Genomic DNA, 16,628 nt, shown 5'->3' with positions numbered 1-16,628 from the left:
AATTTATGTATGTACTATCACAGTAGCACAACAACAGTCAAAATAGTTATTTTAACAAATTAAGTGAGGGTGAGATGGACAAAAAGCTACAATTAAAAACAGTTCAAAGATAAAATACCAGATGAGCTCAAGTTCAGTGATATAATAGACTGAATTATTCTAAATCAATTCTAGTATCTCTGCCAATAGACGTCACTGTTACACATTGTTTTGTTTCAAGCATTACTACATACTGAATCAGTAACGAATAGCTGCTAGAAAAGGTTTAACAAAAAAATTACCGTAATTTTGTTATATATTTCAACCTAGCAAATGTGCATGCTCTATACTGTCTTCCCCTCCTCCCTTGGAGGAGTATTTGCATTTCCTGAAAACTCAATGGCCTTGCAGCTAACTGGAAGTCATACTCCAGCCTAAAACAAGAAGTTTGTTTTAGATCATTTGGAACCTATTTGTAATAAAAAACTAATGCGTTCATTAAGTGCCTGTTGGTCAAAAACCAGTATGAACCTACCCTGTCTTTCAGAGAACTACTTACATTCAGGTCGAGGCTCAGATGCAATATATTTCTGTTGACTCTTTCTCCCTCATTATAATCTGCAAATGGCACAGATTGTCCCAACCTGCAACCCAAAACCGAGACATCTTCATCTCTGTTTGTGACATCTATATTAGTTGGTTGTTCAGTGAAGCCATCCTTCAAAGCAGTCTCTGCTGGAATACCTACAAGATTTTAACAAAAAGAAAAGAATTATCCACATCAATGAGAACTCTATTGAGTATAATTAGGGACACACCCCCCCACAAGTTCCCATGGCACTTAGGCAAAGATGACTTTGTCCAATGTTGTACCAACATACACTAGTCCTTAAAACCAAAATGGCTTAAAAAGTATAAATAGATGGTTTTTAATCCACAGTGACTTGTTCCGTGGAACAAGGAAAATTATACATTATATATATAAAGTTATAATACTTCTAATGTCAAAGCAATTACTGTAATTTTGCCACAGATCTGGTCCTAAACATGTACAGTAGTACAGGTAGTATTCTTTTTCTGTTAGCTTACTGTGATTTTCAGTGTACAATGGTTCCTATTCCCATCCTTCAAACGGCAAAAGCAATAAATCTAACAAAGTGAGTGAATCCTTCAAAGCATGAACATTTTGAATGATGTATATAGACACACACAGTCTGCCTTTTCTTGTAACTTTACCATAGGTGTGCATGCACACGCATACACTGCACAACAATCTCCACAATATTCTGATGGAAATATGCATGCTAAACAAACTTTGTTAACAGTTTGCTGCTATACATCATCATTTTGCAGATGACTTATGACTATACATGTAACTGTACACTTTTAATTTAATTTTTGACATCTTAACGTGAAACACTGAGGCCGACATTTTCAAACTTGGTTGCATGAAGTTAAACTTAAATCCATATTTAGGCACCTAAATAAATATCCTAAGTTTTCAGTAACTTCAGGACAACACCGGAGCAATACCCAAATCTATATAAAATGCATTTAAATCAGAATATGATGATAATTCAAATAATTGATGCAACATCTAATTAAATGGCAAGCAACCATCAGTGTGGTGGCCAGCAAGAAGGTTAACATTTTCAGAAAACGTGAATGTCTAATCCAATGAAGAGGTTTTATCCTAAGATACTGCAGTTTAGTGTAATTAAGTGAAATGTGATTGAATTTAATTTTCTTGCCAAGAGAGCTAATGCTTAGCCTACAGTGTACACAATTTCTGGCCTTCAAGTCCAAAGCCAGCCTAATTTTATTAAAACCATCACCATATGTGTTGCAGATATTAAGTTATCCAACGTTAGATTATTTAAAAAATAAGACATTTATAAATTAGATATAAAATTTGCTCCTGGCATAAATTTGGCCTACCATGCAGTGATGGGTTGCACCCCCTCTCCAGGGTGCCCTTGATATACTGGGGTACCACTGATCCTGCCCGTTTCACAAGCCTGGGATCCCTCACCCTATCCTGCTGAGCCAGACTCTCAAGCCTCCTCCAGCACACATACAGATAGGGACACGCACAGTTGCAGAAAAACAGACACTGAAATCAGCTCTGCGTAGGAAGACTCAGCTCAGGAATTGCCCAGCACTCAAGTGCACATCCCCTCTGGAGAGTAAACCTAAAATCGTATTGTTTTGCGCTGCCCAGAAATCTGTACAGTGTAAGCTCGTAAAAATCACCCCCTTCCTCAATGTAGAGAAAGATATTCACAGCTTTTTTCCCCCCAGTTATGAATTGCACAAACTGGTTTAAAGAAAACAAAACAAGTTTATTAACTACAAAGGATAGATTTTAACTGATTATACGGGATAGCAAACAGATCAAAGCAGATCCCTGAGCAAATAAAGCAAACATGCAAACTAAGTTTAATACATTAAAGAAACTGGTTACAGGTAGTAATTTCTTACCCTAAATGTTGTTTTAGGCATTCCTTTCACAGGCCAGACACCTTTTCCAGCCCAGGCTCAGCTCTTCACCCACCCTGCCCCCAGTCCTTGTTTCTTAGATATTCTCCACAGTCATCCTGGGCGGGGATTCAATGAAGAAGGAGCTCTGAGTAACTCACTTCCCTGCCTTAAATAGGATTTACATATGGCAGGAATCCTTTGTTTCCCAGTTTGATCCCCACCCCCTATTACTGGAAATATACGAGGAGGCCAAGATAGGGTCCAGTACCAGGTGACAAGATCACGTGACCCTGCAGTGTCAAAGCAGCATCCCAGAAAGCTTCTCAGGAAGGTGAAGATTAACATTTCCAAAATCCCATTGTTCTCCCTGATGGTTCATTGACTAACCAGCCAGACTAATTGCATTTAGTCTGGTGGGTGTTCCCCAGGTGCAGACACTTTTGTAATTGATACATAGTTAATATTCCTAACTTCAGATGCAGAAATAATACATGCATACAAATAGGATTATCACATTCAGCAAATCCTAACCTTTCCAATGATATCTCACATGACCCATCTTGCACAACATACATCTTAGTAATGCCATATTCATATCCTAAGCATATTTCTATGAAGAATATGGGGCGTAGTGTCACACATGCCACAGCAGCTAATTTCACGTACAGAATCTAATTGCATGGACACATGGAGCCAAGGATTACAGTTGACTATAATGGCCAGAAAAAATCTTCAACTTTGTGGAAGGTAAAAGATTTAGAACAAGGTTGTGGACTTATACATCCAAAATCTGCTTATTCAAGCGCATAAATATAGATTTATCTGATACAGGCTCCAATAAGTCAATCCACTTACAGTGAGACACAGTCAGGAGTTTTCATAGATGGCCATTAAATTTTGATTGTTTCAGAGAAATGAATGTAGCAACAGTAAAATCCAAACATTTTAATATATCTAATTTTATTCTCCATCTACTGCCTTCCTTCTTACATTAACATTAAAATATTGCATAAAGATGCTGAGGATTTAACTACAGTCACAAAGCAAGTGCATTGTCTGGTTCCTTCCACAAATACAGCTAACAATAATAAAGTCCATATCTTCGATGATCGATAAGAGTATGATTTAACAGAGATCTCTACACAGCTAGGAACCATTTAGGGGATAGCAGTTGTTGTCTGGTCAATAGTTTAAAAAAAAAAGACCCCATCAAGCTTCACAGTTAGCTGCAGCTTGACTATATAAAATAAATCATACTTCAAAGAGAAGTGAAAGAGATCTACCTTTCCTAAATGAGTGCAACCTAGTGTGTAAAAACTGTAAAACCTCCAACTGTATAACCACTACATCAAGAGAGAGAACATTTAACTCAGATGACTAAAGTTAGGAACCTAAATCCATATTTACATACCTAAATAAGTGGCCTGATTTTCAAAAGTCATGCACACTTTTAACTAATAATGAAGTCACTTTGAACTTGGGAACTGTGAACATTCCATCTCTCTGAAAACCAGGCCACTTATTTAGATGATAAAAATATGTATTAATTCCTAATTTTAAATGTCCATGCTTGAATATTTTGACCCTATAGATTAGGAAGAAACTCTTCTTAATGCCCCATTTCTATTTGTACCTATTTGGAGAGCTGTGCACTGAAATCAATGTATCATATATAGATACAACTAAGGCCTGTTCAACGCTAAAGAGTTAGGTCAATGTAAGGCAGCTTACCAATGTAAGTGAACGACATAACTCTACTTCCACGAGAGGCACAGAGATTATGTTGGTGCAGTTAAGGCTATGGAGTGTCCTCATAGACAATGCAGGTTACTTACATCATCTGTTGGCTGTCATTCTTGTCAATTTCACGGCTCCAAGCTGGAGCCGAGAAATTCACAAGAAAGCCGCTCCCATCCAGGCTCTCAGCAGGGAATGGGGAGCTGAGGGCAATGGTGGAGGGAGCTGGGCTCCCAGTGGGAAACTGTGCACAGAGCTGAGAGCCTGAGCTCTCAGCCCCCCACACTACCCCTCTTAAGTCAATAGAAGCGCTCCTGGTGAGGATGCGCAACACCGACAGGAGGGTAGTTTTGACATGAACCACTGCAGTAATTACTGCAGTGGCTGTAAGTCAACCTAACATAGGACAACTTAAGTTTGTAGTATAGACATGCCATAAGTGTACTGAGGATGGAGTTCCACAACTGAGTTTCCTTCTTTCATGAGTTATTTAAAACTGTCACAGTTACTAAATTTATTTTTTTACTTTTTTAAAAAAGTATGTTTTAAAAATATTTAGACTTCAGTTCTCAAAGCATTATTTGAATATTAAACAATATTCTTCTACATTTTTCAATTGAAATTCGAGTGTTCAGGATACACTAGATATAAAACAAAAAACTAATATCATAATATTTTGTTGTAATGTAGCAGCTCATGTTCAGAATGTAAAAATACCTGTAACAAATAAAACGGATCCTATTCTCCTTTTCCTTTTGCATTACACACATGTTTAGATTAAATATGCATACTGCCTGAGTCCATATATAAAAGAACAATCAACTACAGTTTTTCACATTAATAGACTTTGAAATTAAGTCTCATGAACAGGAGAGACCAAATGTATGTAGTATTCTACAATGGAGTTATAGTCAGAACAAACACACATATTATTAGTAGCATGTGGTTTTGATTGATTAATGAGCCCTGCTCACTATCACAACTAAGATTCAAAATAAGACTCTTATAGCCAAAGATAGAAATTCTAATTAGATTACCAAAATGGAAACATACTAATGGTAATGTATTTAATTCACCTAAACTGAAAGACTTTCTGCATACCTGACCCAATTGTGTTAAGACATTCAGGTTCTAGACAGCACTATTACAGGACCAGATTGTAACCTGGATTTGCTGGGCTTAAAACCAAATATATATGCTGAGTCAAGGTGTTTTAGATACCTTCAGTGTATCTTAGATGTAATTATGTGTTTATATATTTAATAAAGCACCTTTCTCGAATGGTATCCCAATACCCAATATGTACAATGAAAACAAGTCTTGTTCTCCCTGATGTTAATATACTTTTCACTATGATATTTTAAAAACTACAGATAAGAAATGTGAATATTTTACGTTATGTAGTCATTTATTTTTACCAAGTGCATACATAGGTTTTCAGAGCTGTACCAATTCTTTTTCACTGAATAATTAGTAATTAGATAGCAAAACCCTGCAGTAGTTTCAACCAAATAAAAAGAAAAGGAGTACTAGTGGCACCTTAGAGACTAACCGATTTATTTGAGCATAAGCTTTCATGAGCTACAGCTCACTTCATCGGATGCATTCCGATGAAGTGAGCTGTAGCTCACGAAAGCTTATGGTCAAATAAATTGGTTAGTCTCTAAGGTGCCACTATACTCCTTTTCTTTTTGCGAATACAGACTAACACGGCTGCTACTCTGAAACCAAATAAAGTTATTCAGAGTCAGACCTAATGTAAACATTGGCAATTAGAAAAATTATTAGCATATTTTAAATACAAGCATTTTGCATTTTCAAGTCTGTTGAGTTATGCACTCTTGAGATGGAAATAAAAATATTTTAAAAATTGTAAAGTTAAATGCTTGAGACACGGAAGGAACGAACAGGTACAAAACACCAACCAGAGAATGAAAATTTTGCATCATCCTGAGTGAAAGAACTGGAATGATTGGACTTATTTTTATGAATCTGCATGTAATATCAGAGGTTAGTTTAAATCAGATTGTGTTAAATAACGCTGTATTAAGCGGAGAACGCACAGATTTAGATTTCAAGTAGAAAGTTGCTTATAAGAGCTACCTGAAGTTAATTAACATTCTCTGTCTAGATAAGATTTGCAAATAACTTTGCCATCCTTTATACAATATATTCTAAAGACAAATGCTTTTTCCTACAAAACATTAGTGATAAACAATATTCAAATTGCATCTCTTACGTTTCATAACAGTGTAACTGACATGGTACTGTATAATGCAAAAGAGGAAAGAAGAGTGTACTGTCCTCGGCTCAGATGCTGCATAGGTATTCAAACATGCACAAGCCCACCACGGACTAATGCAGATGCCTTTCCAGGCTCAAAGTCATAGTACTTAACATTAAAAGCAAACAATGTGTTAGCTCTGATCCAGTTCAAATGTAATCTTGACAAGCTCTAAAATAACATCAGTATTTCTGAAAGATCTCATACTTCTCACAGAATCATAGAATATCAGGGTTGGAAGGGACCTTAGGAGGTCATCTAGTCCAACCCCCTGCTCAAAGCAGGACCAACCCCAACTAAATCATCCCAGGCAGGGCTTTGTCAAGCCAGGCCTTAAAAACCTTTAAGGATGGAGATTCTCAAATTAAAGTGTTTTGGATTGGCTTCTGGGTCACCAGAATGGGAGGTTGACTGTCTATTCAGTTTATGTCCTGGTCTTGCAAACCCTTATTCGGTAAAATAGTCTCATTAACTTCAATGGGAATATTCAACTGAATAAATCCTCCTCTCGTGGTTGCAGACCTTATACCAGTATAGTTTTTGTATAATAATATAATGGAGGAGGCATATGCCATACTCCATAATATGTGTTTTGGAAAACAAAGGGATGGGAAATGATCTAATGAGCACAATAGCCCAATCTATCATAGTGTCTGAGAGAATTCCAAATGCAATAGTATTCTAGTCGTATAGACATCAAGTCAAGGGTTTGCCATAAAGCAGAAAGGAATAAAATGAAACAAGAAATGCACATCAAAAAGGCTTTGACAAAAATAAATTTGGTTTTGTGAAAACTAGTTAGAATGTATTAGTCAATCAATTAATTACCAAAGCATAGCAATTTTATCCAGTAAAGGAATGAAGCAGAATATTATAGCTTTTTTTCCCCCCCTCTAAACGGTGACATTAGAATTCTTATTTGCCCCAAGGTACCAAATTCTCTGGAGATCAAGTACACTGCAGACATAACACATTTCATGACTAGCGGGTGCAAAGTAATTTTCACAATCTTGTTTACACAGAACATGCTCCCTGAGAAATGTTTTGCTATATAAATGTGGGATAGCTTAATGAAACTGAAAATGTCTTTAATGTTATACTGAATTTTGTGGATTCACTTTAATTCTAAGAGTTAAGCAATTGCTTTTCTATGGCAATCAAGCTGTATTAGATTTCATTTTATTAGAAATTTTTTAGCTATGACAGTATTTATTTAATATGCATTCAAGGGTTTATCCTCCTGAGTTAAGGCTTTAACTATTCAGTGGTTGTGTCTTAATTCTCTGTATCACAAACTGAAAAAAAACGGCTCTGAACTGTAGTTCTTGTGCCCAGTAATACTCAACAGATAGAAAACAGCAAAATTCCTGGTGTGAAGTTGATCACTTATGGGAAATTATGTTGTGTTGAGCAGAGAAAACAATTTGCTATCTGTCAAGGTTCCTCCCCCACTCTGAACTCTAGGGTACAGATGTGGGGACCTGCATGAAAACCTCCTAAGCTTACTTTTACCAGCTTAGGTTAAAACTTCCCCAAGGTACAAATTAATGTTATCCTTGTCCTTGGAATATCCATTGCCACCACCAAACTCTAACTGGGTTTACTGGGAAACGTAGTTTGGACACGTCTTTCCCCCCAAAATCCTCCCAACCCTTGCACCCCACTTCCTGGGAAAGGTTTGGTAAAAAACCTCACCAATTTGCATAGGTAACCACAGACCCAAACCCTTGGACCTGAGAACAATGAAAAAGCATTCAGTTTTCTTACAAGAAGACTTTTAATAGAAATAGAAGTAAAGGAATCACCCCTGTAAAATCAGGATGGTAGATACCTTACAGGGTAATTAGATTCAAAACATAGAGAATCCCTCTAGGCAAAACCTTAAATTACAAAAAAGACACACAGACAGAAATAGTCATTCTATTCAGCACAATTCTTTTCTCAGCCATTTAAAGAAATCATAATCTAACACATACCTAGCTAGATTACTTACTAAAGTTCTAAGACTCCATTCCTGTTCTGTCCCCTGCCAAAGCAGCATACAGACAGACACACAGACCCTTTGTTTTTCTCCCTCCTCCCAGCTTTTGAAAGTATCTTGTCTCCTCATTGGTCATTTTGGTCAGGTGCCAGCGAGGTTACCTTTAGCTTCTTAACCCTTTACAGGTGAGAGGATTTTTCCTCTGGCCAGGAGGGATTTTAAAGGGGTTTACCCTTCCCTTTATATTTATGACACTATCAAATTAAGAACAGAGTCAACTACCGGATACAGACATACAATAGCCAGGAACGGCTTCAGCAGTGTCTTCTGCTTAATTTCACTATAGAATGATGCTGTATTTTGCCTAATATTTGGCATACCCCAAACAGAGAAAAAAGAAGTTATAAATTATATTAAATATTCAGAATTTCTCTCTGTTGGACAAGAATAAGTCAAGAATAATTTGTGATAGCAGAAGCAGCAGAATCCCCTCTGTTACGATCTTGGACTTCATTAAATAACTAAACCAGTGAATAAGAAAGGAATAAAACTTCCATAAAACAAACTGGAGCATTTCTCTGGTGAACTGCTGCACACAGCCATACAGTGTTCCCAACCCCTGCCTCCAGGGCATATCTCCAAATTCCTACACTCACAATACAGTCCCTTTTGAGGGTACATCTCCAATGACAATCTTCCATAACCATATCTCTACACCCTAAGTTTAGGATGCATATACATTTTCATTCTACATCCCTGTTGTCAGTCATTTACCACTTTTCAAAACCGTCAGTGATTGAGCTGAGATTTTTCAAGCTTGGTCACTACCTATTTTAGCAAAAACAGTTTAAACATATTTAGCAAGAGGGGAAAAACACTTTCCTCCATTAAATAAATATATTTTGCAACATTTTGTGACTAGGTCTGTAACTAAAACAACTGGGGATAGAAACCTTACATGAAAATAGTCTTTACTAAAGACTGAGATATTGTTTTGATTTAAATGTTTTGTGCCCTGATGAAAGGCACATTTTCTGCAGAGAAGCCCTGAGGACAAGGGGGAAGAAATCTGGACACTAGGGAGACACTGAAATTGCAAAATGGTTTGCACTGAAAGCTTTATGCATGCTGAATAAAATTTTCCCAACTCAGAAAACTGTAGACGCTGGGCTAGGCACTTTGGACAACAGCACAAGACTCTGACCAGTTCACTGCACACCCTCCCTCCCCACCTGCCCAATCAGGTTTGAACTAAGCCACAATGAGTTTGTTGTCTGTTTGTCGTGTGCTTGCTGCTTTCCATGTGCCTGCTTGACTGAAGTTTATAGGTTGGTCTTCAGGGCTTGCTAGGCAAGGCTGAGAACTCCTTAATGAGGCTTTGATCCCTTTCGGAGCCCTTAACCGGGGGTAGGGCTACTCAGGCAGAAATGGGTTTTAAAAAAGCCAGCTCCAAAGTGACCCCACGAGTTAGAGAACAGGAGTAGCAAACGGGAGTTTTGCAAGGAAGTTTAGAGGGGGAACGAGAGACCCAGCAAATACCCAACATTCTCTAACCTTCCAACATTCTCTAACCTTAGGCCAAGCACCTCCCACACAAAAAACAAAACAAAACAAAAAATCTGCAACAGTAAAATTAACACAGGCAGAAGTCCAGCAGCAGAATGGGGGCTATCCAGTTTACTGCACTGAATGTAGCACGTATGTTTACCTGCCTTGTGGTCATGTGACATGTTAGTGCATTCGGTGCAAGCAGCTCACGGCCCTCAGAGAGCAAGTACCGGGCTCTTGAGACCAGAGCAGCTAAACTGAAGGTGTTAAGGGAGACAGAGAGGTACATATGCAAGACTTTTGGGCACAGTAGAGTAGTTCCATCCCCACAGTATGACAGCCTTTGTACTGTTGAGGAGGAGGAAAGTCTCAGGGAAGGAGAACATCAAACTGGATAGGAGGGAAATGATCCCATAGTTGGTACCCTCCTTCCAGATGATGTCATGGTATCCTCTTGCACTGAGGATATCCCTCCAGGAGAGGGGACCCCAGTTATCAGGAAGAGACAGATAATAGTAAGGTGGAGTTTGAGTATTAGAAATATAGATAGATAGGTTTGTGATGACTAAGAGAACCGTATGGTAAACCATCTGCCAGGTGAAAGGTTGTGGATCTCTCAAGACATCTAGATAGGCTTATGTGTAGTGCTAGGGAGGAGTCGGTGGTCATGGTACATGTAGATGCCGATGACATGGAAAAGGTAAGAGAAAGGTCCTGGTGGCCAAATTTAGGCTGCTAGGTAAGAGATTGAAGTCGGGACCTCCATGGTAGCATTCTTTGAAATGCTTCCAGTTCCATGCACAGGGCCAGACAGACAGGCAGAACTGCAGAGTCTCAATGCATGGATGAGACAATGGGGTAGAGGAGGAGGGCTTTAGGAATTGGGGAACCTTTTGGGAAAGGAGGAGCCTATAGAGGAAGGATGGGCTCTACCTAAACCAAAATGGAACCAGATTGCTGGCATGTCAAATTAAAAAGGTCATAGAGGAGCGTTTAAACTAAGGGCTGGTAAAAACCTACAGGTGCAGAAGAACACATGGTTTGGACATGCACCTCCCTTAGGGGAGAATCTATTAACAGGGATTCTCTATACCCTAGTAAAGAGGAGAGCATATAAGTTGATAAAGTACAGGCAGGAGCTGAAGAGAAACAGTCCTATTCAATTACATTGCATGAAGGCAGAAAACTAAATATTGACAAATTTATAAGCGCTTGTATACAAATGCAAGAAGTCTAAATACTAAGATGGGTGAACTTGAGGTCCTGGTATTTGTGACAGATGTACCCATGTCCACACCCTGCACACTACTGTAATAATCTTTGTACAAAGTATGCATTGTGAGAGGTCATTTAAATACCTCACAGTTTGCTGATCAATATTATCATGGCAAAATGCACCTAGCAGTGTTATAAGTGAAGTTATAAACATAAGCTGACATCATGACTAAAAGTACATTTTTGAGAGAAGGCTGAGGAGAGGCCAAACCAATTCCTCAGAGGCAAAGGGCAAGCTAATGCCTCAGCCAGGTGTAATCAAGGCTGATGGGCCATTACTTGCTAAGTGGCCACTCTTCCACAGAAAAGGGGGCAGGGGCAAAAAATCTATATCTTAGCAAAGAAACAGCATGGAGTTCCCTGCCACACAGATTGCCTGTTGCCTTGCTCCCAGCTGGAAATGCTTCCCAAAATGGGGGACAGGACTATAAAAAGAAGGTGAAGATACCCCAAGTCACCCATTCTCCTCCCTCTCTCTCTGTCCATTGATTTACTGTACAAGAAGGGACAAAGGAAGCAGCCAACAGAAGAAGGGGTCCTGGCCTAAGAAGTTTGGTGAGTAAGACTCTTGAGAGCATGTGGTGAGAAAATCTTGTGCTTTGAATTTAACATAGTTTCTTAAGTTAGGCACCAGTTGCGTTTTATCTTTATTTTTCTTGTAACCATTTCTGAGTTTCATGCCTCATTACTTGTATTCACTTAAAATTTCTCTTTGTAGTTAATAAACTTGTTTTTATAGTTTTATCTAATCCAGTGTGCGTGACGTGGAATGGCTAGGGCAGCCTTCACTGGAAATGCTAAGGTCAGGGCAGGCTGCAAAAAGGAGAGCAGATTCTCCCAGAACTGGTGGTTAACACTACAGTTTGACTCACCAACCAGTCACAAACTGTGCTCCTGATCTCCTATGCTGGTTAACAAGAAGCTAAAAAAGAAATCACACAGTCCCCTTTATTGCATTCCAGTTCTCTGCCTCCTAATTAGCATGTAGGTCCAGCACAGTGACATGTTATTTAAAAACTCTGCTCACTATACTAAATGTTCTTCTGACCCCAAAGGGCCAGCCACATTACCAGGCCAATATCTGTTTCAATCTTGCCCAAAAATACCATGCTGCCAGCCTATCCTTTAGCACCTAAAACTAAAGATTTATAAAGAGAAAAAAAAAGAGAGTTGTTAAATGGTAAAGCAATCAAATACATACAGAGATTTCAAAGTCCATATATCAGATTCTTAGCAGTTCTAGTGAATTTGCTGGCATGAAAGTCCCTCTGGAACACATCCACAGCTTGGATGGGTAATTCAGTCCTTTGTTCAGAGCTTCGTTTTTAGAAGTTACTCCAACAGTAGGAAGCAGGAATGAAGACAAAATGGGGAAGATGCAGCCACCTTTTATATTCTTTTGCCATCTGGCTGGTACATCCTTTGTCCCAAACACAAGTTTCACAGCACATGACATGGAAAAGCTCCACCCCGCAGCCCAGAGCCCCCTCCTGCACTCCAAACCCCTCATCCCTGGCCCCACCCCAAGCCCACACCCCCAGCTGGAACCCTCATCCCCTCCCGCACCCCAATCCCCTGCCCCAGCCCTGTGAAAATGAGCGAGTGAGTGTGGGGAGAGCGAGCGAGCAACAGAGGGAGGGGGGATACAGAGAGTGGGGGCGAGGCCTCGGAGAAGTGGTGGGGCAGGGGTGTTCAGTTTTGCACGAGTAGAAAGTTGGCAACCCTATTTCTAAATATCTGCACAAGATGTTGGACCAGCACAAGGGTCTCTGTGTAGTTTGTAGACCAGAACAGAGGCAGGGCAAGGAGGGACCTGTTACAGTAGGGTTGCCAGGTGTCTGGTTTTTGACTGGAAAGTCCAGTCGAAAAGGGGACCTGGCAGTGTCCAGTCAGATGTATTGACAGGACACCAAAAGTACAGTTATTGTGGGCAGTGCAGGAGAGAAGTGGAAACCTGTTGCCCAGCCCTGAAGAGGCGGCTCCCACAGAAGCCCGCATGCACTGGCTTGGGTGGCCCCTTTGAGGAGCATGGTTTGCAGTGCTGCAATAGAAGTCAGACTGAGGTACGGGGCTCTCAGCAGACATGGAATGCTCTCCAGGAGGAAAGGAATGCAAGCTGCCCCGCCAGCCAGCGATTCCCCCTGCTGAGCTCTCAGGCAGCTCGAGGTTGGGGAGGGCTTGAGCGGACAGGGAAGGGGGCCACTGGGTAAGTAGCACAGGAGGAGGTGGAAGGCTGCTGTGCAGGAAAGCCACATCTAGCTCGCCAGTAGGGCTGCCTGATTGTTCCCGTGCAGGCACTGGAATTTTTCTGACCTGCACTCCCAGGTAGCCTGCTGGAGCTGGGGTTTGCAAGTCCCTTGGGGCTGCTCATGCTGGAGTTGAGGGGGGTGGAGCAGTCAGTGATGAGGGGAGGGGAAGAGGTGAGCAGGGGAAGGGCCTTGAGGGAAGAGGCAGAACCTGGGATAGGATCTTTAGGACAGAGGTGGAACAAGGTGGGGCTTTGGGGCTGAGGGGGAAGAGGTAGGGCAGAGGGTGGGACCTTGCGGCAGGGAAAGAGGTGCAGCAGGGGTTCCAGTTTTCAGAAATTGGGAAGTTGGCAACCCCTATGTCAGAGTAGGTCATGCGGAATGGCACTGTATGTGAAAGAAAGCATAGAGTAAAAATCTTAACTGAATCAAAGTATACCATAGAATCTCTATGGATAGAAATTCCATGCTTGAATAATAAGAGTAAAGCAGTAGGAATATACAACTGACCACCAAAGCAGGATAGTGATGGTGATTATTAAACACTCAGAGATTAGAGAGACTATCAAAATAGAAAACTCAATAATAATGGGGGTTTCAACTATCCCCATATTGACTAGGTACAGGTAAGCTCAGGATGGGATTCAGAGATAAAGTTTCTTGACACCCTAAATGACTGCTTCTTGGAGCAGCTAGTCCTGGAGCCCACAGGGGGAGAAGCAATTCTTGATTTATTCCTAAGTGGCACAAGAAGTGAATATAGCTGAACCGCTTGGTAATGACAACTGTAATATAATTAAATTGTGTGTGTGTTTGTTCAATGGAAATGTAAAGAAATACTTACAAGAGTGGAATACCTGCAAGCTGCATGGAAACTTAAAAAACATCATAATAGAGGCTCAAACTAAACGTATTCAACCTAAATGGGGGGAAAAAAAAAGGACCAAAAAATGCCACTCTGGCTAAACAGAGTACAAGAGGCAGCGAGAGGCAAAAAGGCATCCTTTAAAAATTGGAGGTTAAATACTACTGAGGAAAATAGATAGGAACAAACTCTGGCAAGTCCAGTGTAAAAGCATCATTGGGCAGGCCAAAAAAGAATTTGAAGAGCAGCTAGCAAAAGACACGAAAAAACCTTACATCAGAAGCAGGAAACCTGCCAAACAATCAGTGGGGCCAATGGACAATCGAAGTGCTAACTGAGTACTCTAGAAAGAAAAGGCAGTTGTGGAGAAGCTAAATGAATTATTTGCATCAGTCTTCACTGCAGAGAATGTAAAGGAGATTCCCACACCTGAGCCATTCTTTTTAGGTGACAAATATGAGAAATTGTCCCAGACTGAAGTGATGATAGAAGAGGTTTTTGGAACAAAATTGAAAAATTAAACAGTAATAAGTCACTAGGACCAGATGGTAGGCAATCAAGAGTTCTAATGAAATTCAGACACAAAATCTCAGAACTACCAACTGTGGTACGTAACCTATCACTGAAATCAGCCTCTGTCCCAGATGACTGGAAGATAGCTAATATAACATCAATTTTTAAAAAAGGCTCCAGAGGTGATCCTGGCAATTATAGACCAGTAAGCCTACCTTCAGTACCAAGCAAATTGGTTGACACTATAGTAAAGAACAGAATTATCAGACACATAGATGAACATGATTTGTTGGGAAAGAGTCAACACAGCTTTTGTAAAGGGAAATCATGCCTCATCCATCTATTAGAATTCTTTAAGGGGGTCAACAAATATGTGGACAAGGGTGATCAAGTAGGTAGAGTGTAGTTGGACTTTCAGAAAGCCTTTGACAAGGTCACTCTCCAAAGGCTTTTAAACAAAGTAAGCAGCCACAGGATAAAAAGGAAGGTTCTCTCATGGATCAGTAGCTGGTTAAAAGATAGGAAACAAAGGGTAGGAATAAGTAGTCATTTTTCACAATGGAGAGAGGTAAATAGCTGGGTCCCCCATGGATCAGTACTAGGACCCGTGCTGTTCAAAATAATCATAAATGATGTAGGGGAAAAAAGGGGTAAACAGCAAGGTGGTAAAGTTTGCAGAGGATAAAAAATTACTCAAGATAGTTAAGTTCAAAGCAGATTGTGAAGAGTTACAAAGAGATAAAAAAATTGGGTGACTAGGCAACGAAATGGCAGATGAAATTCAATGTTTATAAGTGCAAGTAATGCACATTGGAAAACACAGATACCCAAATATACATACAAAATGGCGGGGTCTAAATTAGCTGTTTCCATTAAAGTCAGAAATCTTGGAGTCGTGCATAGTTCTCTGAAAACATCTGCTCAATGTGTAGTGGTAGTTAAAAAAGCTAACAATGTTAGGAACCATTAGGAAAGGGATAGATAATAAAACAGAAAATATCATAATGCCACTATATAGATCCATAGTATACTGTGTGCAGTTCTGGTCACTACACCTCAAAAAAATATATTAAAATTGGAAAACATACAGAGAAGGGCAACACAAATGATTAGGGATAGGGAATAGATTCCATACATGGAAACAGCCTAGTGTGGGCCCACCCACTAGGCCCCACTCCTGCCTGCTGCTCCCTTCTGTCACTGAGAGGCTGAGGCAGGCAGGCTGGGTGCCGTGGTGTGCAAGACCATGCCACCCATCCTCCTGGCACTGAGGCCAGGGGTGCTCCAGCAGCATTGCCTGCCCACTCAGCTGTGGGGTGCTCTGGCCACACCCCCTGCCAGCACTGAGACCACACTGGGGCCGGGGGCGCTTTGGGCTGTCCGCCCAGTGCTGGGGCTGGGGTACATGGGGGTGGGGGGCAGTGGCCACGGGTGGGGGAGTGTGTGCGCTCCGGGCTCTGGCGGGGGAGCAGAAGGGACATGGCCTCAGGCAGAGGGGGAAGGGCAGGGGGCTAGCCTCCCCCAAGGGTGCATTCACCAGCCACCCATGCTTCCATATAAGGAGAGATTAAAAAGACTGGGACTGTTCAACTTGGAAAATAGATAACTAAACGGGGGGAGGGGGGGAGAATATGGTAGAGATCTATAAAATCATGAATACTGTGGAGAAAGTGTTATTTACCCCTTCACATAACAGAACCACCATGGGTCACCCAATGA

General features: G+C 40.6%; 1 protein-coding gene across 1 annotated transcript in view; it reads right to left on the bottom strand.

Annotated features, from left to right (window-relative positions):
* Positions 1–215: 215 nt before the first annotated feature.
* Positions 216–16,628, bottom strand: part of LOC140913618 (formin-1-like) — a 126,842-nt gene continuing 110,429 nt past the window's right edge. Inside the window, exons 4-5 of the mRNA XM_073350344.1 lie at positions 539–723; positions 216–254 (exon numbers count right to left, since the gene is read on the bottom strand). Coding sequence (XP_073206445.1) covers positions 216–254; positions 539–723 — 224 coding nt within the window. The remainder of the gene's footprint in view (positions 255–538; positions 724–16,628) is intronic.

The sequence above is a fragment of the Lepidochelys kempii genome, chromosome 6, assembly GCF_965140265.1.
Source record: "Lepidochelys kempii isolate rLepKem1 chromosome 6, rLepKem1.hap2, whole genome shotgun sequence".
NCBI classification, from domain to species: Eukaryota; Metazoa; Chordata; order Testudines; family Cheloniidae; genus Lepidochelys; species Lepidochelys kempii.
The sequence above is the reverse complement of the archived record's forward strand: the minus strand, read 5'-3'. Positions and strand labels throughout refer to the sequence as shown.